This window comes from Bidens hawaiensis, unplaced genomic scaffold, assembly GCF_021521415.1.
Source record: "Bidens hawaiensis isolate Kalapana, Puna unplaced genomic scaffold, B.hawaiensis_p1.1 tig00046281_1, whole genome shotgun sequence".
Taxonomy (NCBI): Eukaryota; Viridiplantae; Streptophyta; class Magnoliopsida; order Asterales; family Asteraceae; genus Bidens; species Bidens hawaiensis.
In genome coordinates this window covers 75,769-103,486 of record NW_027498267.1, presented here as the reverse complement: position 1 = coordinate 103,486, position 27,718 = coordinate 75,769, and the positions used below count along the sequence as shown (strand labels likewise).

Sequence of the window (27,718 nt, the reverse complement as noted above, 5' to 3'; positions counted from 1 at the left end):
TGATGATATTGATGAAGAAAGAAGGAATGTTTGCTGGGGCATATACATACAAATTCAACAATCATGTAATAATATTTAGCTATTTAGAACTTATTTATACGTAATATCTCATTCATGTATGCCACATTTGACCTTTGTATATCTTTAGTACAAACAACTTTCTTTGTAATTCTTTGATTCGATTAATAAGAGAGATTATTACGTCCAAGACATGTTGCCTTCTTTCAGTTTTCATTCTTATGTTTTCAACAAAAAGAAAAAGGTTAATGATTTGGATAGAAATACAGTATATTTGCTTCACTAAAAAGACACTTCTTAATGATCAATTCAAGATTGAATTGATATAACTCATCAAAACGAATACGTAGAAAAAACTTGTCCAGGGTATAATTCTTCAGATATAGTCTCAAGTTAAAATCCAAGTCCAACGTCATTAAATTGCACTTACGATTAAATCATGATCACCTTTGTTCAAAACTTCAAATAACTTAGGAATTAGAGTTCTTCATAAATGACGGCTCGCAGGGGCGGCTCCCAAAAGGCGAAAAACTTTTTGGACTAAAGGCGAAATTTTTTTCGAGCCTTAAGTAAAAGAAACATTTGGTTGGGTTTAAACAATTTAATTTAAATGGGCTTACTTGATTATGATTTGAGTTGTGTAAATTTTTTTATATAAAAATAAGCTTAAAATTGTCTCAAATAAAATTAGAATCCACAACCTTTTGGTTAGATGTCATACCCATTTACCACTAAACCAAGCTAGTGGTTATATAATTGTGTTGAAATATTGATTATACATATTTTTTTTAATAAAAATACATATAATCATTTTTGAAAAAAAATACTTCGGGCCTATCGTGGTGTCGGGCATGTGGCCGTCGACTACCCCGCCATACCTCAAAGACGGCCATGAAGGCTGGTGTGATTTCCAATCCCCACATAAACTTGGAAGTTACACAAAAAAAAAGAAGAAAGTAATCAAAATGCACACTTGTTAAAGTCATCAATTTGTCCATCATAATCGGCTCTCCTTAAAACTGTGCATCTTAAATCCCGTTGGTCTACCAACTTAATAATCATCCGACTAGATTTTCAACCAAGCAGGTAGGTGATGCTAGACTGTCGTGAACTTGTAAAAAAACAATAATAATCAACTTAAACTAGTTAATGCAAGTAGGGTGTCGAACCACATGGAATATGTAATCAGTGTAACATGCAATCAATTTTTAACATTCTGAAGTAAGCAATTAAGAGTCTTGAACACACTAGCAATGATTTGATTTTAGAATAAAGTGATTAATTGAACAAGTGTAAACACTGGACAAGGACAAATCACACATGGTGTTCAAGTATGCAGCAAACAACAATCTCATGTAACACAACAGATTAATCATAACCGAATTTGGTTAACCAACTAGTCAAACCTTATACATCAACAAATGTAAACACATGACACTGGTAACCAAAATTTCCTTTCTAGTGTGACTCAACTAAGGACAAATGTATACTTCACCATATTCAAACTATCAGTACAATCCTATAAAACACGTATCACAACAACTGGCAAACTAATCGTTATGCTTGAAATAAACCTAAACCGACTGAATGCACAATAATACCAAACATCAATGTTTATAGATATGTAATTAACAATTACAATTAGTTCATACTTAAAACATGAGAAATACAATAAAAGTACAATAATCTACATCCGGGTTTGACTCAAGACGACTAGCCACTCATCTTTGTCAATAGATATTCAATTATGATGAAGTACACAATTAGGATTGATCTCTGGATTATTAGAATGATTGGAAATTGTCCCTTTTGGTCCCTAGAATTGTTCTGAGACGTGATAACTGTTTTAGGTTCATTGAATTGATAATATACACAATACACTAAAGTTCCTGATTTTCCAACCCACCGCATAACTACACATATCTCGATGGACCAATATCAACCCCACCGCGTAGAGCGACCGGCTTCCTTACCTGCCAAACTTAGTTTCGCTTCACATGTTGGTCATTTCGGGTCTTCCTTCCATGCTATTTTAGACCCAAATTAAATGCATTACCACCCTTTGACTTGAAACATAGTAAACATGTATGAGGTACCGAAGTTGGTGCAATAAACAATTAAAATGGTACAATTAACGTGATAATATATATACATAATACCTAACCATTAGTAGGTATATAAATTGTACCCTATATTGAAACCAACTTCAAGTATTAATACAGTTGCACGAACCACAACACAATATAATGTGAATGCTCTACGATCTATTTTACAAAGAAAAAACTGTACAACACATAGCTTCTTCCAACATGTCACACTCTGGACAACAAGTTTAAAAGTCACAATAACATAACTAATTAAGCGGGTGTTTGGTATTTCTTATTTTACCTCCTTATAACTTATACAAGTCATAAGTTATAAGTTACAAAGTTGTAACTTATATACTCACGAAACTTAACTTTCTCAAGCAAGTTATAACTTATAACCTATAAGTTAAAAGCTATAAACAGGTAAAATAAGGAACCCCAAACACCCCCTAAGTCACTGTTGTAATGTTGTAGGGCCTTACTCTGAGAGTATCTATGAAATTATGGAAATCTTTCTAATAAAAATGTAATGTTGTAACTACACATACCGATTTTCACGGCAAACACCATGAAATTATGGAAATCTTTCTAATAAAAAAGAAAGGTCAGTTTTTGAGCTTTGGATTCTCATGAATGACGAAACAAACCTAAAATATTATAAGCATTTGGTAATTGGGTCATGCTAAACGTACCCTCATGGTTGCTTGTCATACCCCATTGGAAAAACCAACTTTCATATTACCCCTTAAAATTATATAATTAACAAATTAGCACAAAATTAAGGATTTTAGATTGTTTTTTTTACAAGTTGCTTTTTCTTTTTAAGATTTCAGGTTTCGGGTTTTGGGTTTAGGGTTTAGGGTTTCGGTTTTAGTTTAGGGTTTGGGTTTAGGGTTCGGTTTTCGGGTTTAGGGTTCGGGTTTAGGGTTCAGGGTTCGGGTTTAGGGTTTAGAGTTTCGGGTTTATTTTGTAAAAGATAAAGAGGTGAAACAAGGATATTATAAATATATATACTATTAAAATTCAAAAATTATAAATTATTACAATATTAATACTAAAAAAATAAATTAATAGTAATACTTGATAGTTTTTAATTTGATATATGTAGTGGAGATTATCAAGTGAAAAAAAAGTTATAGTAATACTTGATAGTTTTTAACTTGATAGTAATTGATGTAATAAGTTTAGGGGGGGGGGTATATTTAGTAAAAATGGTATAAGGGGGTACGTTTAGCAGCACCCTTGGTAATTTTGTACGGATGCAGAAAATAAAGTTTTTAAGAAGAAAATTCATGAAAAATATTTAAAAGGAAAGAAAAACAAAAGAAAAAAAATCCAGAAATGTGTCTTAATAAGAATTTGTTTGGGAAAACAATTTTAGCTGACAACGAAAAAAAAGTATTCAGTCAGAAATGCATACAGGATAAAAGAAAATAAGCCTGTGAAAAAATCTTATCGTTAGAATTGCATAGGAAAATTATGACGGGATACTTTTGCTAGAAATCTTTTAAAAAATGTGTCGGAAATGCATTGCAAAATTTTTTCAACAATGGTTATCCAACCATGGTGTTCTGTTAGAAATACGTTCGAACACACCGTTTGCTACCCATTTCCGATGAAAAGTGATGTAGGAAAGATGAGTTTTTTGGCAATGTTTTTGCCTACCAACTAATTTACTTTATTTAATTTGCATTTAAATTTATTATATATTTTCAATAGTTATAATGTTATTTTTTGGGTTCATGTGTTTCATTTTTTTATTATTGAAAAACATGAAACAAAAACTCATTTAGAATTATTTAAAGAGTGCAATTATTTAAAGAGTGCTAAAAAGTGGAAGTGTTCACACAATCCCCATAAGGCATGTTTCACATGGACTTGCTTCTTTATGGTACAAATTCTCATATCCAATAATTTTGCTTCAGCAAAATATAAAGGTTGGATTATTTGTAAAATTCGCTTTAGAGAAGTGGGTTAACAGTTTATAGTACGAAGCATAGCTTTAACATCGTTAATGGTTGCCGGAATATTAGTAGTATACTAGTATATACCATAGACGTGGTTAGTAAAAAGAAGCAACATTTGATAAATTAGTTTTGAATGTATATTTCAAAATAACACACCCGTTAATTTTACTCATAAATCTTCATCATTGTCTTATAAGACTTGATTCCTCAATGGCTCAACCTCAATGAAGAAAGACACTTTTCCTTACCCCATTTGATCCACCAGACCACATAACCTTTTTATTAGTAAATTGGAGGTGTATTCAATTGCACCATTTGAGCTTAGAAGTCATACCGATACACTCTAGCTGTGCAAATACGTTTCAATCAAACACATCTATTCCTTTGATAATAATGCCATTAGAATATGATGTAGCCATAGTGCAATACTTTGATTAGAGAAGTAATCGATCGATACCTCCTTTTGCAACCTTGATTAATAAATTTAAAAAAAATACCGTAGGAAATTGTGTTAGATGAAATTTAGACGGAAATGTTATTTTGTTGAAAAAAATGTCATTTATAATAATTATAAAGATTTTTAAATTTGTTAAAAAAACATATATGCGTAAGAAATGTATTGAAATATTGATGAAAATGTGAATGTCATTTAGATACCAATATCGGGTATGCTTTTTTATTTCCAACATATTTCCGATGGATAACATCTATTTTGACTTAATTTCGGCGGAAATTTTCTATGTATTTCATACGTATTTTTTGTTGTTAAGCTGTAATTTTTTGTCCGGAAATTAGGGTGTTTATTTTTTATGGGAAATTTGTTGGGAATTTTTAGGAAGTTTTGTTCGTATGAAATCCGTTAGAATTTTTCGTAGGAATACGTTTAGTACAAATAGGATTCTGCATCTGGTCTGAATTGAACATGGTCGAGTGAAACCAAAAGGATTAATCAAAGTTCACACCGTTAATAGGATTGGTTGATCTTGGTCAAGTCGAGTTGAGCAGTGCAAGCTAGAATGGGTTTGGGTTGACAGAAATAATCAGTAAGGATTTTTATTAAGAACCGCAATGCGTCTATTGAAAAACAACTACGAGGTCATGTGTTATCAAACAACTAGTAATTGTTAACGCATAATTGGTTGTGATTACTAACTACATGTATACGCTTTATTGTGTTATAGATATATTTAATTAACCCGTAACTAATATGATATTTGAACGAGTGTACGTCGAGTTACACATGGAACATGTTTCTTTATACTCTATTCATCTCGTGGACCAATATCAACCCCACCGTGTAGAGCGACCGGCTTCCTCACCGGCCAAACTTAGTTTCGCTTCACATGTTGGTCATTTCGGGTCTTCTTTCCATGCTATTTCAGACCCAAATTAAATGCATTACCACCCTTTGACTTGAAACATAGTAAACATGTAGGAAGTACCGAAGTTGGTCAATTAAGAATTAAAATGGTACAATTAACTTACTAATATATATACATAATACCTGACCATCAGTAGGTATATAAATGGTACCCTATCTTGAAACCATGACTTCAAGTATTAATACAGTTGCAGGAACCACAACACAATATAATGTGAATGCAATAGTATGAGCTACGATCTATTTTATAAAGAAGAAACTGTACAACACATAGCTTCTTCCAACATGTCACTCTCTAGACAACAAATTTAAAAGTCACAATAACATAACTAAGGGGGTGTTTGGTATTTCTTATTTTATCTCCTTATAACTTATATAAGTCATAAGTTATAAGTTACAAAGTTGTAACTTATATACTCACAAAACTTAATTTCCCAAACACGTTATAACTTATAACCTATAAGTTAAATGTTATAAGCAGGTAAAATAAGGAACCCCAAACACCCCCTAAGTCACCGTTGTAATGTTGTAGGGCCTTACTCTAAAAGCATCTACAACAAGAGGAAAACACCCATTGTAAGGAACATCTACAACAAGGGGAAAACCCCCTTGTCTGGATCTACATGGCTCCGTGGCAGACACGCAAGAAATTAACTCCATCATTGTAGGCATTAAGGTTGTGGATAAAGCATAGTCCATGGATCGTGCTACGGTTCGGTATGCGGTTCGTGCTTTACTAAAATTCGGTACGAATAGGGGTAGGCTCATTTGAAACGCCAACTCAGTACGCGGTACGGTGAATCATATAATCTGGTTTACGGTATCATATACAAAACAATTTAAAATATATTTTTAACAACTTTTATAAGTTTCTAACATAATTTAACTAAAATTTAAGTTTAAATAAGATTTTTATATATGGTTTAATAATAAATAGCATCTATCTACAAAGTTAAGGGTAAATTTTGAATAAAACCTCTAACTTTAAGGGTAAAAAGTATAATTTTTAAATTTAAAGAAACAGACACGTGACCAAATTATTCTATACTTTAAATATAATATGTATATACTTACTGTATTAAACATGATCATGAGTTTGTTGTTGTAGATGCACTCATGGTTTGTTTAGATCACGTTTAGACATTTTAGATGTTAATGACTTATGTTTGATGATAAGTCCAATAACTCGTTGTTATCGAACCTTACAATATGTAAATGAGTAATTTTAGGTAAGAAGTCATTTTAGGTGCTAATGATCATGTTTAATACAGTAAGTATATACATATTATAATAATACCAATCAATAATACATATTAATACTTTTATGCTACGTACATTACATTTCCAAACTGTATAGAAAAACTAAAAACATTATGTACTATATTACACAGTTAACTAGCTTTGTGCTAACAAGAAGCATGCCACTAAATGATTATTTCTGGATGTTATAGAGAAACTTATGTAAGTGATGTGCACCATTGGCTTCCATACATGATAAACTATGATCTTATAAGTGCAAACCTTTTGAGGCGCGCCCAATATTACGATGCCGTTAATTCACGCGTTAAACGATCATTGGTTCCCGAGAACATCAAAACCGTACGTGTGAGCATCATACACTCCTATGCTAAATTCTTATTTCATACCGGCCATGTGAGCATATATATGTGACGGTTGTTATAAATAAATATGAAGGATCCACCGTCCACGACCACGGGCAGAGGTTGTTAGATTCGAGAACATTGATTCCAACAAGCATTACGTGATATTAACCAGAGGCAGAGTCAGAAATTATTTTTCCATGGATTCGGTTTTTTGGTGCTCAATGTTTTTCCGGCATAAAAGTTTTCATGTCCAAATGGGTCGGGTCGGGTCCGTCATTTGGTGAGATAAATAAACTAATATATGTATCATTAAAATAATAAATGCACATCATTAAAATTCTGAGTAAATTAGAGAGAACAAATGGTACCGAACACGGGTACAGTATAGACTTATTATAATTAACCAATGAGCTAGTGGATGGAGATTCGTTTTGCTCGTGTATGATAATTAATCCGTTGTAACAAGTAGCAGTATTTTAAAATGCAGAAAGTTTAAAAGTCTTTCTGGAGCAATATTATATATTTATATATATCAAAAAGTTTATGAATTTCTTGCATCAAAAAGTCAACGTCTTAACATGTTGACCTTTTACAAATGCACCACCGTCTTTACTACATATACCGATTTTCACGCAAACACCTTGTAATTATGGGAATCATTCTAATAAAAAAGTAAGGTCAGTTTTTGAGCTTTGGATTCTCATGAATGACGAAACAAACCTAAAATATTATAACTATAAGCATTTGTAATTTTGTACAGATGCAGAAAAATAAGGTTTTTTAGAAGACAATTCATGACAGAACTTTAAAAGAAAAAAAAACGAAAGGAAAAAAAAATCAAGAAATGTGTCTTGATAAGAATTTGTTTGGGAAAACGATTTTAGCTGACACTGAAAAAAAAAGTGTTTAGTCGGAAATGCATACAGGATAAAAGAAAATAAGTCTATAAAAAAAATCTTATCGTTAGAATTGCATAGGAAAATTATGACAGGATACTTTTGTTGGAAACCGTTGAAAAATGTGTCGAAAATGCGTTGCAAATTTTTTTCAACGATGGTTATCCAACCACAGTGTTCTGTTGGAAATACATTCGAACATCCGTTGCTACCCATTTCCGATGAAAAGTGATGTAAGGAAGATGAGTTTTTTGGCAATGTTTTTGTCCATCTACTAATTTACTTTTTTTAATAAGCATTTAAATTTATTATATATTTTCAATAGTTATAATGTTATTTTTTGGGTTCATGTGTTTCATTTTTTCATGATTTAAAAATAAGAAACAAAAACTCATTTAGAATTATTTATAGAGTGCAACTATTTAAAAAAGTGCAATTATTTAAAGAGTGCTTAAAAGTGGAAGTGTTCACACAATGCCCACAAGGCATGTTTCACATGGACTTGCTTCTTTATGGTACAAATTATCATATCAATAATTTTGCTTCAGCAAAATATTTAGGTTAGATTATTTGTAAATTTCACTTTTGGGAAGTGGGTTAACTGTTTATACTTTATAGTACGAAGCATAGCTTTAACAGCATTAACGGTTGCCGGAATATTAATAGTATATACCGTAGACGTGGTTAGTAAAAAGAAGCAAGATTTGAGAAATTAGTTTTGAATATATACCGTACACATGAGAATGGTCCCATGATGTCTATAGCCCACTTCTGAAACGGCTAAGTGGATGTTACCGGGATCAGTTCATTTTTGGGACACAAGGTATTGGGGGCATGACGTTGGCAGGAATCACACTTTCTGATTTCTTGCGCAGCGTCTAAGTGCATGTCGGGCCAATAATATCCTGCATTCATGATCTTTGCAACAGTCATTCTAGGACCCGCGTGCAAGCCACAGATGCCTTCATGAATTTCTCGTATTAGATAATTCAGATCTTCCGCGTCTACACAACGCAACAGTGGTCCTAGAAATGATCTCCGATATAACACGCCATCATTTAATTGGTAATTCAAAGCCTTGTGCTTAATCTTCCGGGCTTCAGCTTTTTCTGCTGGGAGAACTCCGGATGATAAGTAAGCCTTAATCGGTGTCATCCACGATTCGACGCCCGTTTGAATTACCATAACTTGATTTTGAGGAACGGACGAGTGGTCCAAGACTTCGACACAAATATCTTTAGCAAAGTGTTCGAAATTTGTCGAAGCTTACTTGCTAAGAGCATCCGCAGATTTATTCTCGCTCCTCCTGATATGGAAAATATTGAAGGAGGAGAATTGTCGGATTAAGTCTTTTGCTTGCGAGAGATAAGAAGCCATAATGTCGTTTTTTGCTTCGTATGTTCTGTTTATCTGTCCCGCAATTAGCATGGAATCCACTCGTGGTTCCAAACATTTCACCCCAAGCTTTTTCGCTATCCGCAGTCCCGCTAGAAAGGCTTCATATTCTGCCTCATTGTTGGTGCTTTTGAAGTCTAATTTTATGGAATATGTGAATTCATGGCCGTCATGGTTAACTAGCCTGAGGCCTGCACCAGATCCTTCACTGCTAGAAGCTCCGTCCGTGAACAATGACCAAACTTGTCCTTGTTCCGGGGGTGCTTTGGGTTGCTGTTCAATCAAGCATTCTTTCTCTTTGTGCTGCGGGACTTCGGTAATGAAGTCCGCGAGTACCTGTCCCTTGATCGCTGGTCTAGGATTATATTCGATTGCATGTTCACCCAACTCAATAGCCCATTTTACCAAACGTCCAAACAGTTCCGGTTTACTCAACACGTTCTTGAGTTTGTAACCGGTCAGAACGTTTATGGGATGTCCCTGAAAATATCTGCGGAGCCGTCGGGCTGCATAGACCAGTGCTAAGACAAGTTTTTCTAACATCGAATATCTGGTATCCGGATCTGACAACGTTCTACTGACATAGTATATTGGTGTTTGGACATTTTCCCTATCCGTCAGTAGTACGACCCCAATGGAAATACCCGAGACAGATAAATACAGTGTCAGAGGTTCACCCGTATATGGTGCTGTTAAAGTAGGCAACTCCATTAAGCATTTCTTAATCTCTAAGAATGCTTTTTCAGCTTCCGCGGTCCACTTGAAATGTGCCTTCTTGAGGCAATTTCTAAGTGTTGACACGAATGGATAAGACTTGGCCGCGTGATTTACCAAAAACGGTTTAGCGCTACAAGTCTTCCATTAAGTGTTTAAACCTCTTTGAGAGAAGAGGGAGAGGGCATGCGGTCTATAGCCTGAACTTTATCGGGGTTGGCTCTGAAGCCCGCACCCGTTACTATGACTCCAAGGAATTTTCCCTCTTCCATCCCAAACGAACACTTAGTCGGGTTCAACTTCATGTTGATGCTTCTTAATGTTTCAAAGGTCTCTTCAATATCTCTTAACATTTGATATTCTTCGATGTTTTTGATGACTAAATCATCCATATAAACTTCCAGGTTTCGACTTATCTGATTCTTGAAAGCTTGATCCATTAACCGCTGATATGTGGCACCCGCGTTCTTCAACCTGAAAGGCATCATCGTATAACAAAAAGTGCCTTGATCAGTTCGGAATGTTGTTTTATCCTCATCACCTGCCGCCATACGAATTTGGTGGTAGCCTTTGTAGGCATCAAGGAAGCATTGGAATTTGAACGGAGCTACAACGTCTACCTTGAGATCAATCTCGGGTAATGGATAACAATTTTTGGGGCAAGCTTTGTTTAGGTCTTTAAAATCAATACACATCCGCCATGACCCGTTACTTTTTAGGACAATGACTGGATTAGCTACCCATGTCTGATATTTGCTTTCCCGGATGATTCCGGCATGAAGAAGATCTTGTACTTGCTCATTCATAGCTTTCGTTTGTTCTGGGCCCATCTTTCGCTTTTTCTGGACAATTGGGGTAAACACCGGGTTTACCCTTAACTTGTGCTCAGTAATGTTCCGCGGGACACCAGTCATGTCCGCGGGTTGCCAGGCGAAGATGTCCACATTTTTTGTTAGTAGCTATTTCAAAAAGGTCCTCACTATTTCTGAAATAGCCGGCCCAATTGTAACTGTTTGGTCAGGAAATTTCTTGTTCAAAACCAATTTCTCTGGTTCGGTCCTTTGAGCTTGTCTAAGGACCTTGCTGGGTCTCGAACTTTCCGTTGCAAAACAATGTCGGTTGACATGAATTATTTCCAAGCCGGTGCTAGTTGGAACTCCTATTGCACCGTGGGCCGTGGACGGGTGGGCGTTGAAATCACCAATCGCCTCTCGTCCCAGAATAATGTCATGTTTAAAAGTTGCTGGTAAAACCAAAAATTCAACTTCTTCCGTTCTTGAATGAATTCCGTCGCTGAGTGTTACCGGAAACGATATTACCCCACGCGGATGCATTATCTCTCCTCCAAAACCAGAAATGGGAGCATGAATTGGCTTCAATCTTTCTTTGTCTTCCTCATCTAACTGTTCAAAACATTGTTCGTACATGATTCAGATGTACTGCCGGTGTCAAAGAACACATATTGTGATCGGTAGTGACCAAATTGAGCACTAATTATCAACGGGTTTCTGTTACACGGGCCTCATTTGATCCGAGGAAAGATCACAGGCTCGTTTTTCCACTCATCTTCTAAATATTCCCTCCTTTTTCCTTTACCTAAATGTCCACCTTGAATCATATGGACGTTCAAATCTTTAATTTGCCTTTTGGGTGGGCCCTGGCTGTCCCTTGCGGGAGGCTTACCTGTCCCTGGTCGTGTGCCTTTGACCAAATGTTCGAGTTTGCCATTTTTGACGGCTGCTTCAATTTCATTTCTGAGGGCCACACACTCGTTCGTGTTGTGTCCAATATCATTATGATATGAGCAGTGTTTCTTGCTATCGAGAAATGACTTTCTCGGTAATGGTTGTGGTTTTCTGAAAGTCAGATTTTAAGTGGTGAGAATTTCAGAGGGAGTCTTTGATAACGGAGTCCAATTGTTTGAACATCTGTTCGAGGGTCCTGATTTGTTTTTGTTACCAATGAGCGGCCTTGCATCGAATGGTTTAGACGTTTCTGCACTTGGCTGAAGTCTTGACCATATTGGCCCCTTGGCCTCTCTGTTTGGTCTCGGAGTTTGAAACTCAATCCTCGGTGATTGCTTTTGACTACTGGAACTCAAAGTTTTCTCAGTTCTTGCAAACAACTTTTCCGCCTTCATGATTTCGTCCCATGATTCGGGCATTCCATCTCTCCCTGTGAGAGTGCGGATCAGGGCATCACTATGGACGTTCTTACGGAATGCCCCCTTCAACATATCTTCACTGACCCCCCAGTGTTAAGGCTCTCGTTATTAAAACGAGTAATGAAGTCTTCGATAGACTCATTATTTCGCCTTGTAACATCCAATATTTCTGAAGGGTCGCAAGTATGCTTCTTTTGTTGGCTAAAATGTTGAGAAAATTTTGCCACAAAATCATTTCAGCTTTTGATTTGCCCAGCAGGCAACTTTTCAAACCATTCTCGAGCAGCTCCCGTGAATGTTAGTGCAAACATGTGGCACCAGTACGGAAGAGTCCAACCACTGACTCCCCCAATTGCCACAAATCTCAGCAAATGATCACTGGGATCTGTCATTCCATTATATGTTTCAACAGATGTTGGAAGCTAAGTGTTTATTAGAAATGGAGCTTGTGCGATGCTTGGAATAAATTTTGACTTTTCTGCAAAAGATTCTGGACGGTATGGTTTGGAAAAATCATACTCAACATTACTGCAATACTCCGCATGGCGGACGACTGGTCGCGGATAGCTAGCCCCTCCATATGAAGGAAGACGACTATCTCCGCTGTAATAACTACCTTCCGGACGATATGTTGAATCGTATCCGTCCAGCTCGTCCTTATAAGATGGTACCCTCATATCTATGCGAGGACGAGGGCGTAACCTCCGGATCTCACTTATATTCTGCTCTGGCGGTTGACTATATTGTATGTGGCTTCCCCTTATGGGAGGAGAAATAGATCTCCTGGGAAGCTCATCGTACGTCAGGGTACGCCATGAAAACGCTCATTCCGAACCCTGCGTTCGTACTCTGATTTCAAATTTTCTTGTTGAATACGAAGCCACTCATCCGGAGATAAAAGTCCTTCGGACTTGGAACTGTGACGGTGAGCTCTTCTTGGATTAGAGTCACCGGAATCTTCCTCCAAACCTAACTCCGAGTGAGTTCGGTGGGATTCTCTCATAATTCGCTCTAGATATGCCAGATTAGAACCTCCTGGGGCTGTGACATGCCCTAGATCAGTAGTTGGTGTAACGATATTTCCAGTTTCTACCGGAGTAGCACCTGCTAATGGAGTGAAATGTCCCCGAGCCGTTGAACCACCTAATGTAAAACCTCCAGGGTTCACGGCATCAGTTCGTGGAACAGAATTCGTGATTCTAGCAAAAATGGATGTTGCTTCTTCACGTGCTTCAATATTGAGATCACGTGGAGGTTGCGATTGATTCTCCGTCGGCCCTTTAGGTAACTGATTCATATCGTAAAGAGAACGAAAAAAATTTCTTGTTGTTCTTGTCACACCCCGGCTTAGGGCCTAGGCGTATGACCAATAGTTGGTACCTGTTTTATAAATACATCAGAGTTGCGCTATATTTTAGTGGAAGACTTTGGTTTGAATATAATATTAATTTATTTGAAAACTTCTCAGATAATAAATACCCGAGTGTTTGATTTATAAATCGTATTTTGAATCTTGTTTATAATATTTTAATGATTTAAAATTGAGCCATCATTACCTTGCGAGCATCTAACTCCATGAATGTCTTGCTACCTGTGCTAATTTGTATTTCCTGAAATGTGGGGAAAAATACGTCAGCTATATGCTGGTGAACACGTATGACTCAATAAAATATTTTGACTGACAATTACAATACAATGATAGTTTTCTTTACACTCAGCAGATGCATGGAAACATCTGGGATTTGTACTACTCCCATACACACACACAATTGTTCCCCCGAGCTATATGCGTATAGCCCCTTCAAGGAGAACTTCGTTATGACCGTTAGCCCGCGGCTTCCTGGCCATTGATTGATGGACTAACAGTTATGTTTGGATCAGTGTACTCGGTCTGAGTTGCTTTTATTGTCTATATTGTGTTATAATGTTTTAGAGAACATTTATTCTCATGCAAACATTGACTGACTCGTTAAACAAATACTCGTTCATCTTATTGAGTATAAAATATGTTTTGACTGATTGAAAAGGTTAACGTATTCACATGTGATTGTCTGTTCTGAATGATTGGTGATCTTGTTTGAAACCTTGACTGTGAATGATTGATTGATTGACCTAAAAATAGGTTCATATAAATATCCAGATCGTTACTTGATCCGGCTACAGACCCTTAGTCTGGTTTTGATAGCTTTAAACCTTGATTGATCATTTGTTTGAATAAAATATTGAGACATATAGTCTTTTATTTATTTACCGAATCATATGCTGAGTTTCTTCTTCATGAAGAAACATCTATAATATGTTTCTTCTTCAAGAAGAAACATTCATTGACTGCTAGTATTGAATGTAAAATCTTATGTTTATTAATCATAAAGAAACAATGTTTTTATTATATTTCTTGTGTTTGAAATGATATGTTTCTTAATCGTTAAGAAGCTATATTTTGACTATATCCTTATGAATGAAAATTATGTGTTTCTTAATTGTAAATAAACATTACTATAATCCTTTGTATATTAAAAGCTTATGATCAAGGTTTGGGCTACACCCTCGACTATGGTCTAAGCCATATAATATAATAATAATATAATGACTTAGGCAGAATCCCTACCTTATACCCGTATTCGGAGTTTAATTACTAAGATTGATTAAACAGCACTCCTACTTCTTATCGCTTACTAGAGCTTGGCACGAACTTCAAGGTTGGCACGCAATACAAGGCGACATATGGTGTTCGTCGTGTCATGCACGTACTTTGATATAGATTGTCGGGTTATTCTTGTGTGGCACGCACTTCGAGGTATCGTTGGTGTATGGCACGGATTACTAGGTAACGATTGTTGGGTCGGCACGAAAACCGAGGCAGTGAGTGAGTAAATCTAGAGAGAGAAAGTTTTGGTGTGAGAATGAAGGAGCCGTGAGCCCCCCTTTTATAGGCTGAATTTGGACCCCATCGCGGTACGCGATGGGTCCTCTTCCTTAGCCGTCGCGTACCGCAACGCCGTCATTTCTGCATGAGCGCCACATGGCCTGCCACGTGTCCTTCACTGCTGCCACGTGTCACTAGAGTGTGACACGTGTCCCTGAGTCATCACGAACCATCGCGGTACGCGATGGCCGTGTTCTTGGACTCATCGCGTAGCGCGATGGGCCACTATATACTATTTTTCATTTTCAGCCCCTTGTCTTTGATAGCTTGTCATTTCTAGGTCAAAGCGCCACATTGCGCCCATCGCCCAACGCCCTTCGCCCGATCCCGTGCGCGTGCGCGTCGGGTGCTTCGCACCCTCTGCTAGGACCACTGGTTGCATGCTATGCATATAAGAATATTATTATGGAAAATCTCTTCCTGATAAAGAGCTTCCATTTCTTTACCACTTTCCATGTGGGATGAGTTTTAACTTCCTTATTTATACCCATGTGGAATGCTTCCACTTTCTTGTATGTTTCAATGTGGGATGGAATTTCCTTATTCCATATTCTTACATAAGATAACTTTATTTATGGAATATTTACATTTCCTTATAGAATGATCTTGTTTTATTTATCTAAATTTTCCCAACACTTATTTTAGAGAATAATTTTGATCCTTCAACTTTACTTAGGTGTCAATTTTGGACCAAAATTTTTGGGGATGTTACAGTTCTAACAAAAGCACGGATGGCGCCAATGAAGAAACACGGATCTATTCCCCTAGACGGGTCCTAGATCCAATGAGTCCACAGGGTAGAATATGGTTAACTGTCGATACGATATGAACACAATTCCTAAAGTTCAATGACGTGAACCTGCAAAACAGACACCGTGAGCTCGCTTCGGGAAGGACAAGAGGGGGGTCTTCCCGTAACCACCCTCCGGCGTGAGAATAAGTACAGCTCTGATGAAGATAATGCACTTAAGTAAATAGTGAAAGTACAGTGGGAGTGAATATGAATACCTCATGATGGTTGAGGAAGTATTTATAGCCGAAGGGTGTGGGAAGGTGATTGGGCCAGTTGTCCATCTGGAAGATGCTCTTGTAACCGCCTGGACGCGTGTCCTCATATTACAGGTTTAGTTTATACGTTGCATGTGCATGTATAACAACCTGTACACGTGGCTTTATATGATAGGACGGTAGACAACCTTGGCCATGTGCATGGTTATAACGACCTGGCCAGATGTCCTTTACTGATTGGCTAATGCATCACTTATTGCTCAAGAAAGCATCTTGGTATATCTTCTAAAATGTTATCAATTAATGACAGCTGTCCCAGGGCATTACCTCATAATTATTTACGCGGACGAATATTCCGTCTCGCGGATAACTTCTGAGGGTGCCAGGATGTTTCCGCATGTCCTGTGAGGGTGTTTCTTCCTTAGGTGATTGTGCGGGTGACCCATATGCCCCGCGGGTGTCTTATGAAGGACTTCTGACTGACCCTCGGGTATTATTTAAGGGTATTTGGGTCTTTTTAGTATCCTACCTCTATAATTTCTTTTTAAAATAACACATCAGTTAATTTTTCTCATAAATCTCCATCTTTGTCTTTATAAAACTTTGATGATCCCTCAATGGCTCAACCTCAATAAAGAAAGACATTTTTCCTTACCCATTTATTCCACCAAACCACATACCCTTTTTATTAGTAAATTGGAGGTGTATTCAATCGCACGATTTTAGCTTAGAAATCAAACCGATACACTCTAGCTGAGCAAATACGTATCAATCAAACACATCTATTCCTTTCATAAAAACGCCATTAAAATATGACGTAGCCATAGTGCAATACTTTTATTAGAGAAGTAATCGATCAACATTCAATACCTCCTTTTGCGACCTTGATTAATAAATTTGAAAAATATTTTTCCGTAGGAAATATGTTGTTAGATGAAATTCAGACGAAAATGCTATTTTATTGAAAAAAATGTCATTTATAATAATTATAAAGATTTTTAAATTTGTTAAAAAATATATCCGTAAAAAATGTATTGGAATATTGATGGAATTGTGAATATCATTTAGATACCAATATCATGTATGCTTTTTTATTTCCAACAGATTTCCGATGGATATATAGCATCTATTTTGACTTAATTCCGTCGGAAAATTTCTATGTATCTCATACGTATTTTTTTGTCGTTAAGTTGTAAACTTTTGTCCAGAAACTTGGGTGTTTATTTTTTGTGGGAATTTTTTGGAAGTTTTGTTTGTATGAAATACGTTGGTATTTTGTGTAGGAATACGTTTAGTACAAATAGGATTTTGCATCTTGTCTGAAATGGACATGGTCAAGTGAAACCAAAAGGATTAATCAAAGATCATACCATCAATAGGATTGGTTGATCTTGGTCAAGTCGAGTTGAGTCGTACGAGCTAAAATGGTTGATTTTGGTTGATCTTGACATAAATAATTAGTAAGGATTTTTATTAAGAACCGTAGTGCATTTATTGAAGAACAACTACGAGGTCATGTGTTATCAAACAAATAGTAATTGTTAACACACAATTGGTTGTGATTATTAATAACTCCATCTATACGCTTTTATCATTTATATATATATATATATATATATATATATATATATATATATATATATATATATATATATATATATATATATTTAATAAACCCGTAGCTAATATGATATTTGAACGAGTATACGCCAAGTTACATATGGAACATGTTTCTATATCCTCTATTCATTCTTCATACCTAATCAATGATATAATAGATCTCTCTATAACCTTAAACATTTTTCATATAATCTGCTTTGATCTAGTTTTATAACCCGTTCTCTCAAAATATAGTTGTTTTGTAATTCATGTAATTTTTAGGTTTAGGGATAGGATCATTGTTTTAAAACCCGGTATTTTATTAATACTGGATTAGACTAAGAAATGGTACAACCTCTCGATTCTACCGGGTTGAATAGTTTACCTTATAATTTCATATAAATACAACTTTAACTCAAAAATAACTCAAATGTACATGATTTCATTATAAAAGCTACTCTATAATAAAAATTAGTGCAAAATCACTTGATTTTCAAACAAAGTTTTTATAATGTAAAAGTGTGCAATGGGTCTATGACATCATTTCCGTATTTACTCGTTTCAATTTTACCTGCTAGGTTAAAAGTTATTTTTTATAAGTATGAGCCGCAAAAAGTATCAAAAGTATCAAAAATTTATTAGGTTTTAATCGGTATTTTTGAAAGAAAGAGAACTGGCGGTACGATGCTCTAGGAAACTGCTAAAAAATATTGGGCTCTAAATACCGGCTGCATGTTTGAAATCCGATATAACCAGTTCAACCGGCCGGTACAAACCGGATTTTAAAACATTTGATATGATCTATAATATATATAAACGAAGATCCAAAAATCCTAGTTGTCGCGATGTGGTCGCTCCCCCCTTTTTTGGAGTCACCAGATGTGCTTGATTTTTAAATGGAGGCTTCTCATGCATTTGACCCGAATTCATGGGTATGGATCTTACCAAACCCAGATATTCCTTAAACGGGTTATAACATCTCATTAAATAAAAAATTATTCTCACCAAATTATTGATGTAAAAATCCTATAAAATAGGATATACTAAAATTTAATATCTAATTTATTTGACAGAATTACAAATTTTGTCCTTTAAAAGAATCCAAATTACGATTCGTGTCCTTTTTTAGTTTCCTTGCAGGCGGTGTACTTTAAACTTTTTTTTTCTACACGTTATGTCCTTTACGCTAACTGGGTTAGAAAAATTCAGTTAAATACTCTCACGTGAGGTGCATTTGAGGACATATTGGTCTTTTCGTCTGTACCTGCAAACAAAACCCCTTGAAGACCAATATTAATAAAAACCCACATCGATAGGAGATAATAATCGATTACAACCGGAGAGTAAGGTCAAGCTCAACATGATTCTCCGGCGGAGGCGCAACATAAAACACAAACTCCGAGGCGGCGGCGGCGTCACATGAGTTGTCGAAAACAGGTGGTGGTGGTGTTGATGACGTAAGCACGGCGATCGGCGGATCTCTCGCGTTTGTGGGCGTTTTGGTGGCCGCCGAGAGCTTGAGAGGTGTGGAACTGACGTGGACAGTAGAGGCATGAGAAGATTCTGGTTGGAGGTTGTTAAGTTACTACAAACTGTTGTGAGACTGTTGTGGGTTTGAGTGTGAGTGGTTGAAGAGATCATACAGACCTTGATCTGCCATTAATGGAAGTTAGTGAGAGTGATAAAAGGAAAGGAATATGGAATGTTGGTGAAGATGAAAAATCGCATATCTGAAAAATCGAAATCGCGATCTGAATCCATGGCCGGAGTGGTTGGTCGCGGAGCTGTGACGAAGATGGAGCGGCGGCTGGTGGCGGAGCTGTGGTGGCGGGTGGTGATGGTGTTTGAGGAAATCCATGGCCGGAATGGCTGTGGTATGGTGATGATGTGGTGATGGTGGTGGCGTAGAGAGAAAAATAAGAGAGAAAGGAGGGGAAGGTATATGGAGTTGAGTGAGATCTGCAAAATGAAGAAGAGGAGGAAGAAGAAGAAGTTGCAGGTGTAGACGAAAAGACAAAAATGCCCTCACATGCGACTCATGTGAGGGTACTTAACTGAGTTTTTTTAACCCAGTTAGCGTAAAGGACGTAACGTATAGGAAAAAAATGTTTAAAGGACACCGCCTGCAAGGAAACTAAAAAAAGGACACGAACCGTAATTTGGATTTTTTTAAAGGACAAAATTTGTAATTCTGTCTATTTATTTTAAAAAAGATATACAATATTTAAATTTAAAAACCAATTTTATAGTAAAAAAATAAACGGGTCTTGGGTCTCATCAAACCATAGGTATATTATTAACTTTCATAAATATTATTTATAATTAAAAAAAAACAATTTTATAGTAAAAAAATAAACGAGTCTTGGGTCTCATCAAAAGCATATAGCTTTTAAACCGGGTTATAACATCTCATGTGAAACAATTTATCATCAAATCATAAGTATATTATTAACTTTGATACAATAAAAAAATATAAATTCAAAAAATAAATAAATATTAAAACAAACAATATAAACAACCCCCATAATACGGGGGATAAAAACTAGTATATATATATTTATTGTTTTTATATTCATTCTTTTAAAGAAAAGACATAACGTGACTCATAAATATTTATTAGATAGATTAGGTTCGAGATTTATCATTATTTGCACTTTATCACGTTGTTTGAACAAGTAGATTTATCAAGTATTAGATCGGATTTAAAACAAATAAATGTGTTGATTGCTTTATCAAGTTATTGTCATTATTTGTTTTTTAATGGCATATTGTCATAATTTGTACATTTGTTGAATAATATCTGTAGCAAGTCGTATTTATTTAATGACCATAAATCTGTAATATTGTATGACATATCAATTTTATGATCATATATTTTTTTTGGTATAAAAGAGAACCTGAAGTTCAGAAAAAAAAAAGATTTAAATAAAATAATAGCAACAATAAGAATAGTGTTTCATTGCATGAAGAGAATGATATTGCAAATACATTGACATGAAATCCATTATTTTACACTTTCAGAGTCAAGCTGATACCCTTAGTTGTTGCTCGAATTCTGTCTAACTGCACTTCCTTCTTCCCTTGTGTTAGTAACGGGTTCTACAGAAGGTTTCCGGGTAATGTGTGGCCTACCACGGTGTCCCGTACGACCTCCTTGACTAACAACTTTCCTTGCTCCAGCCATTCGTATTCTATAAGGAAACACAAACGTCATCACTCATGTAATTATTTAATACAAGGATCGTAAGGCTAACAGATAATAACAGTGGCCAGCTGTGATTAACTTATCACGTTACTCTCCTTGTCCTATACACTTCCCTTTGTGAGTCCATTTGTGCTAGATTCTACTTTTAACAGTTAGACAATCAAACATTTCACATAATCAAATACTCATATCTCTAGCAATTAAGCTAACTTTCTTATACATCCTTACATTACACATGACATTAATTACGTACTTTACCTTTACTTAGCTTGCTTAAGTGACACATGGCTTTCTTGAAATGACATTTTCTTTCTTTTCTTACTTAAGTCTCATTCTCTATTCGAGTCTAAGCATGTAGGATGCTTAATTCTCTCGAACTTATGCTATGATACCAACTTGTAAGGCCCCGATCCCGGTGCCCTACTTGGACGTTGGATTTACTCATAAACATAGTTCTAAATATCAGAGTTAATTAAAACCTTTTGCGAAATAGATAAATGTCAACCATTCATTACATAAGTCTCAAATTAGAATAATATAAAACATGTATTTTTAGTTCAAACATTAACAACTAAGTCTTCAAATGTCAGCTTCTTTATTCATCTGTCATGTGTCCCCCTTCAAGCAAGCTGTCTCATCCTACTCACCTGCGTGCATACTAAAAGTCAGCTAGGCTCAGGCGACATACATTTATACACTCACTTTCATATACGCATCCAAATATACATATTATATACTTTACTTGTTACCTTTCTTTTGTACATTCATACATTCATACATACATTCTTTCATACCATCACACTTTCAAACTTTCATACTGCATTCATAACTATCTTTACCATCTCAGTTATTAGTAGGGTCTGGTCCCTTTCTTTTCTATCTCAGATTTTATTAAGGGCTGGTCTCTTCTATCTCAGATATTATTAGGGTCTGGTCCCTTCTATCTCAGATATTAGTAAGGTTTGCTCCCTTCTTTCCATACAACCATACATACACTCCTTTACACATACATTTTATTATATAATTTCATTAACAAGGTCGTATTCATGCTTGAATTGTCTCCCATGCACATAAAACTGCCGACTCAACCCCGTCAACAATGTCATCGAATATCAGTGACTGTTCGATATCATTTATGTCGTAATTTGACACAACACCACCAAAAAAATGCATGCCAGAACCAAAGATCTTGGGAGGCCACCACCTCAAGTATGATACTAGGGTCGGGGTGATCACCCCGGTGGAACTGGCCTCTCCCAGCCGTATGACACACATCCCATCCAACATGTGTAAAGTCTATGCTACTGAGCGTTTCGGGGAAATCAAGTTTTTCACCATGCTCCTCGTATATGCGTTGGATATCATAGAAAGATGGTTTGCGTAAATATCTCCGTGAGTAAATTGATATGTTCCCTATGTATAAACGTTGTCAAGTAAACCCTCGAACAATATAAAGTTATAACTAAATGTTCCGATAACCTGAAGGCACTATGTACATTTAAACGTTCTGACCAAAACGTTCAAGTTTAAAAGTTTAGAATAAAAATCCAAGAACTTCATAACAAAACGTTAAGAAGTTTAGAACAAAAAGTTTAGAAGTTTAAAACAAAAATCCAAGAACTTCAGAACAAAAGGTTAAGAATTTAGAACCAAAAGTTTAAAACTTCAGAACAAAAAGTATAGAAGTTCAGAACAAAATTTGAACACTCGGATAAAAACTTTAAACACTCAAAATAAACCTTTAAACGTTCAAAATCTCATATATGAAATTAAACTATCTGTAACATGAAATTGAACATTGAAAATCACTTCATATAATCTCGTAATCATCAAGAAATCAGCAATCGACCATAGATTTGATCATATGAACAAATCTGGAACGTATTTAGACTTCTATCAGTTGAAATCAATTTTCAAATTTTCAATTTAGTTGAAGTGATGTCTACAATGGAGTCAGTGACGATGGTTGAATGATCGTAACGGTTAATTAGGAAGAAAACGAATTGAGTGAATTCACAATATCGCTATCACGTGTTTTTTTGAAATCAAGGGTGAGAGAGAAAAGTGATCTGCAGATCAATTGGTTTTACCAGAAATCCAACCTGAAACCTAAACAACCCGAAATTATTTTGGTCGGTTCATGGGTCAACTTCTTTTTAGCTCAAACCTGAATAAACTAACCTTAATAACCCGAGAAAAACACCCCTAGAAAGCAAGAAGGCAATGTTTCTCTTCATGTGCGTTGTACAAAATTGCAATGTCATGGATTGTTGGTTTACGCAAGCACTCATTGTATATAATAACTATGGCACTACAACAATATTTTAGTCATTCATGTGATATTCTGCCGACCATACTTAAATACTCATTGTATTCATAGCGAGGATTACCGGTTGCGAGTTGTCTAACCGTCGACGTGCATCTTTTGTAGTGTCGTGAAACTCTTTTTCAACCCTGTGTCTAGACATCCCGAAACCATTCAAATATGTATTCTCCGTCTCCAATTATTTTTATAAATAATGTTTTTAGTATCTGAAACTTTGATCGAAACATAGTTATTGACAAAATAATCTTTCATTATAACCTCTAATGTTTTTTTAAGATCGCATGTCCGCACACATATATGAATATTTATAAATTCTTATGTTGTTGTGTCTTTAACTTTATCTTCGGCGACGATATCCACAAGAAATTGGAGCCTACTACAGATTAACTCGGTTAAAGCAAAACCAAACTCACTCATAGATCGGGTAGAAAATTATATTGTTATCACTTTTGTCATACAATATTTAAGAGTTTAAGGGATATTGGTTTTTAATACTCCCAACTTTCCCTCATTGGTAGATAACACTCTCAACTTTTGATTTGTCACCCATCACTCCCAACTTTCACCTTATTTTCCTGTACCACTCCCCGTCTAAATGAACACTAATCTCGTTAATGTTTTGGACTAAAAATGTCATTCAAATTAGTTGAGGGGGTAAAACAGAAATTTAATTTTTAACACACAACCTCCATATCCAGAGAATTTGAGTTTTCCGAATATCTCGTCTTTCAGAACACCATATCCATCATTTCACCGAGCTTCACATATGAATTTGAGTTTTCCGGCGAGTTGCAGGTTTCCGGCGAACACCATATCTATCATTTCACCGCCCACCGCCCCAAAACCGCAACCCCCGCACCCCGCCACCACCAATGTCTCACCCAGCCACCTTCCGGGATCGCCTGCGTGCCGGAAAATCGAGTTGCAGGTTTCCGGCGAGCACCATCTTCATCATATCTCCACCGGTGCACAATCTTCATGATCTCCATCACCTTTTTACACCTCTGAACCATCTCCATTTTCTGAAAGACGAGATAGTCGGAAAACTCAAATTCGCCGGAAAAAAAGAGGTCGCCTATTAAAACGAGGTCACCGGAAATGGAGGTTGTGTGTTAAAAATAAAATTTTTGTTTTACCCCCTCAACTAATTTGATTGACATTTTTAGTCCAAAACATTAACGAGGTTAATGTTCATTTAGACGGAGAGTGGTACAGAAAAATAGGGTGAAAGTTGGAAGTGGTGGGTGACAAATCGAAAGTTAAGAGTGTTATTTACCAATGAGAGAAAGTTGGGAGTATTAAAAAGCAATATCCCAAAGTTTAATTGTTTGTAGAATAAAAGTTTCATTGAATAAGTAATGTTCTAAATTTCATATGATACATTCAGTGTTATCAAATAATAATAATAAAAAAAACAATTCCACCAAAATAATAAACAATATTTTTTAAGGTATACTACATGTCGTGTTAGTCGGCTATATAACGGACTATGTTATCGGGTAATCAACCATACTGCAAATCCATATCCGACCCAAACCCGAAAAAAGTTTCAAAAGTAAATTCCGAGCACGTCTCATACCCTAATGGGACAAGATTACCAGTCCCAAATGTTTCGAATTTCTAGTGTTTTCATCAAGTTCAAGTTTCATTTCTCAATACTTGTTTTTGGTTCACTTTCTATATTCTAACATATCGCAACCAAACAAAGAAGGGCCACTTTAAACAAACAATCATGGACCAAAGTTTTCACTTCCTTCTAATAAACATTATTTTTCGGTTTTGGATTTTTAAAACATAAAAATTTATGATTAGTAAAAGGACAACTTGTGTAGTCATATATCATGTTGCCATGACATCAATTTGGGTGTTTAATGTAAAAATAAAAAATACGCCCGTGGTTCATGTATGTTTAAATAATGTGTGCAACCATTATTTATGATGTTAAATCTTTTCGTTATAAAATGTTAAACTTCAAACATATACTTCTTGTCGTTGTACATAAATGACAAGAATTGTGGTCTATGAGAATCTTTTGAACTATTTATTATATATGATTCATCATTGTAACGAAAAAAAAATTACTAATTTAAATGTTGATTCTTCAATATTATTTTTTTTTACAAAATGACAAGTTTAAAGTAAAACAAGGTTGATTAGAAGAACATTATATATTGATCACAATGTATTTATGTGTGTGTATATAGTATATACTCGCACACATACATACTAATAAACATATACAATGGTCCATTGAACCATGAATTCTTGTGAATGGAGGCAATAATGGATCAGAGCAAAACGGGTCAAGTAAAAACAATATATAACACAAAAGGATCAGCAAAACCAGCAGAATTAGGTTAAGTAGTAGTAGTGGTGGTAGAAAATAAAAGAAATGAATTTCACTAATTTTTTTGTGCTATAATCAACTACTGGTCATCTACAAAGCTAATAAAGTAGGATAAATTAAATAACATATTAAATAAAATAATAATTTTAAAAAGCCACAAATTATAGATATACCGCAATACGATGATTTGATTAGAAATTTATATGATTTTGTTTCAAGAACATGAAATGGGTTTTCGAGGGATCTTTTAGAAACCAATCGGGGCCTTGATCAGATTTACGAAAAGAAAGATAAGTTATAACACTTAAAGTAACCATTTACGCGAATAAAACAGCATTAAAGTCAAGGCGTTTATTTAGGTGAACAAAAACTAACCATAATCGAAACCAAACAGTTAACTATAAAAATTAATCGAAAATAACCATAACTGATAAAACCGATCGATTATGGTTTAATGAATATGATTAACCGAGCCGAGCCTTTGAATCTCATATGCAACCAAGTTTCTTTCGGTTTGGATGGTTGAATTTAATACCCCTAGTTAAAACGAATAAAAAAATATTGTGTGTTACTAATCCTAATAACATAAAAGCACCGTTTTACTTTGTGCCCTTTTCTTCAATAAAAAATATTGCGTGTTACTTATGCCCTTTTCGATTAACAACAAAAATTAATCGAAAATAACCATAACTGATAAAACCGATCAGCTATGGTTAAATGAATATAATTAACCAAGCTGAGCATTTGAATCTCATATGCAACCAAGTTTCTTCGGTTTGGATGGCTGAATTTAACACCCCTAGTTAAAACGAATAAAAAAATATTGTGCGTTACTAATCCTAATGACATAAATGCACCGTTTTACTTGTGCAATTCTTCATATACTAGTTTTTATATTTCCACCTAGCAGAATACTCTCATCCTTTGTGTATTCAGTGTGTGTTTGATGCAAAAAGTAATAAATAGATATGATCATACAAGTCGAAAATAAGTATAACTAAATAGCTTCTAGTTATTGCCGTCACATAGCTTCGTGAATTTACCTTGTCGGAATTTTTATTTGAACAAAGAAAAAATGTACATTGGACAATTAACAGAGCTTAACCAAAACCGACCAACAACCGACGGTTAACTGACACATGCTTTAATGCTTAACAAACCATCGGTTATGATTGTGGTTAAACAGTCGTTTATAACTGAATTTTGGTTACAGTTATGGAACTTATGGTTAAGCCTCTATATCGGAACCAAACCGATTTTGCACCCGCGTAGCTTTTAGTATGTTCGTAATTATATTACCAATGTTGTTATTAATATGATTAAAATATAACGTAAAATCCATAATTCCCAATTGGCCAGGGTGAAGGAGGATGACAGTTGCAAGAGTATGATAGTCTGAGTATTTACAAAATATATACAATTATTTTATCCGGTCTCTATTTTTAAAGTAACATCAGACAAAATAACTCATACGATTACCCACGATCACATGTATCTTGACAGGCACATACCTCTCATGGCTCATGTCAAGATGCGAATATGATGACGTTAACATGTCCAAATGAGTGGATACGATCTATCTACCTATCGCCATAGATGTTTATCATCCAACATGTACATCTGTAAAGTTAAAAAAAAAAGTAAAAAATTCTATTCTCAGACTTTAGTGCGATTAAAAAGATAATTTTTACCCAATACCCGTGTGAGGATTTCTTTGACGGGATGCTAATCATTGATATTAATTTTAACGTTTCAATTCTGACTCAAATCACTCAATTAAAAAATCATTAAGGAGGAAATCCATCATTATTGGAAAACCTTATTGAGTCAGATTTTAAACTTGAGACCTTAAAATCCAAAGTATTTACCATCACCCACCGATAATCCTATGTCGTTGGACGTTGAACCAAAGAGATAATTGCTAAAAATGATATGATCAAATCTTTTGGAATCAATAGATTTGTGATAAAGATTTGGGTTGATATGACCGTTCATTTGTCGGTAGATTGATGTATTAAAACCAAGATCATGGTTGTTAATTGGTGTTTTGCGCTAACTTTTACTACTTCATCAGTCTTGTT

At 35.4% G+C, this 27,718-nt stretch overlaps 2 protein-coding genes across 2 annotated transcripts; both read right to left on the bottom strand.

Annotated features, from left to right (window-relative positions):
- Positions 1-8,733: 8,733 nt before the first annotated feature.
- On the bottom strand, positions 8,734-9,138 carry LOC143596357 (uncharacterized). Its single transcript, XM_077075155.1, has one exon. The coding sequence runs from the start codon at positions 9,136-9,138 to the stop codon at positions 8,734-8,736; it is 405 nt and encodes a 134-aa protein (XP_076931270.1).
- Positions 9,139-9,219: 81 nt separating this feature from the next.
- LOC143596356 (uncharacterized) lies at positions 9,220-10,059 on the bottom strand. Its single transcript, XM_077075153.1, has one exon. The coding sequence runs from the start codon at positions 10,057-10,059 to the stop codon at positions 9,220-9,222; it is 840 nt and encodes a 279-aa protein (XP_076931268.1).
- Between the last annotated feature and the right edge of the window lie 17,659 nt (positions 10,060-27,718).

Excerpts from the sequence above, each read along its gene's own strand:
- LOC143596356 (XM_077075153.1), bottom strand. The coding sequence starts at position 10,059 with ATGGAGTTGCCTACTTTAACAGCACCATATACGGGTGAACCTCTGACA.
- LOC143596357 (XM_077075155.1), bottom strand. The coding sequence starts at position 9,138 with ATGGTAATTCAAACGGGCGTCGAATCGTGGATGACACCGATTAAGGCT.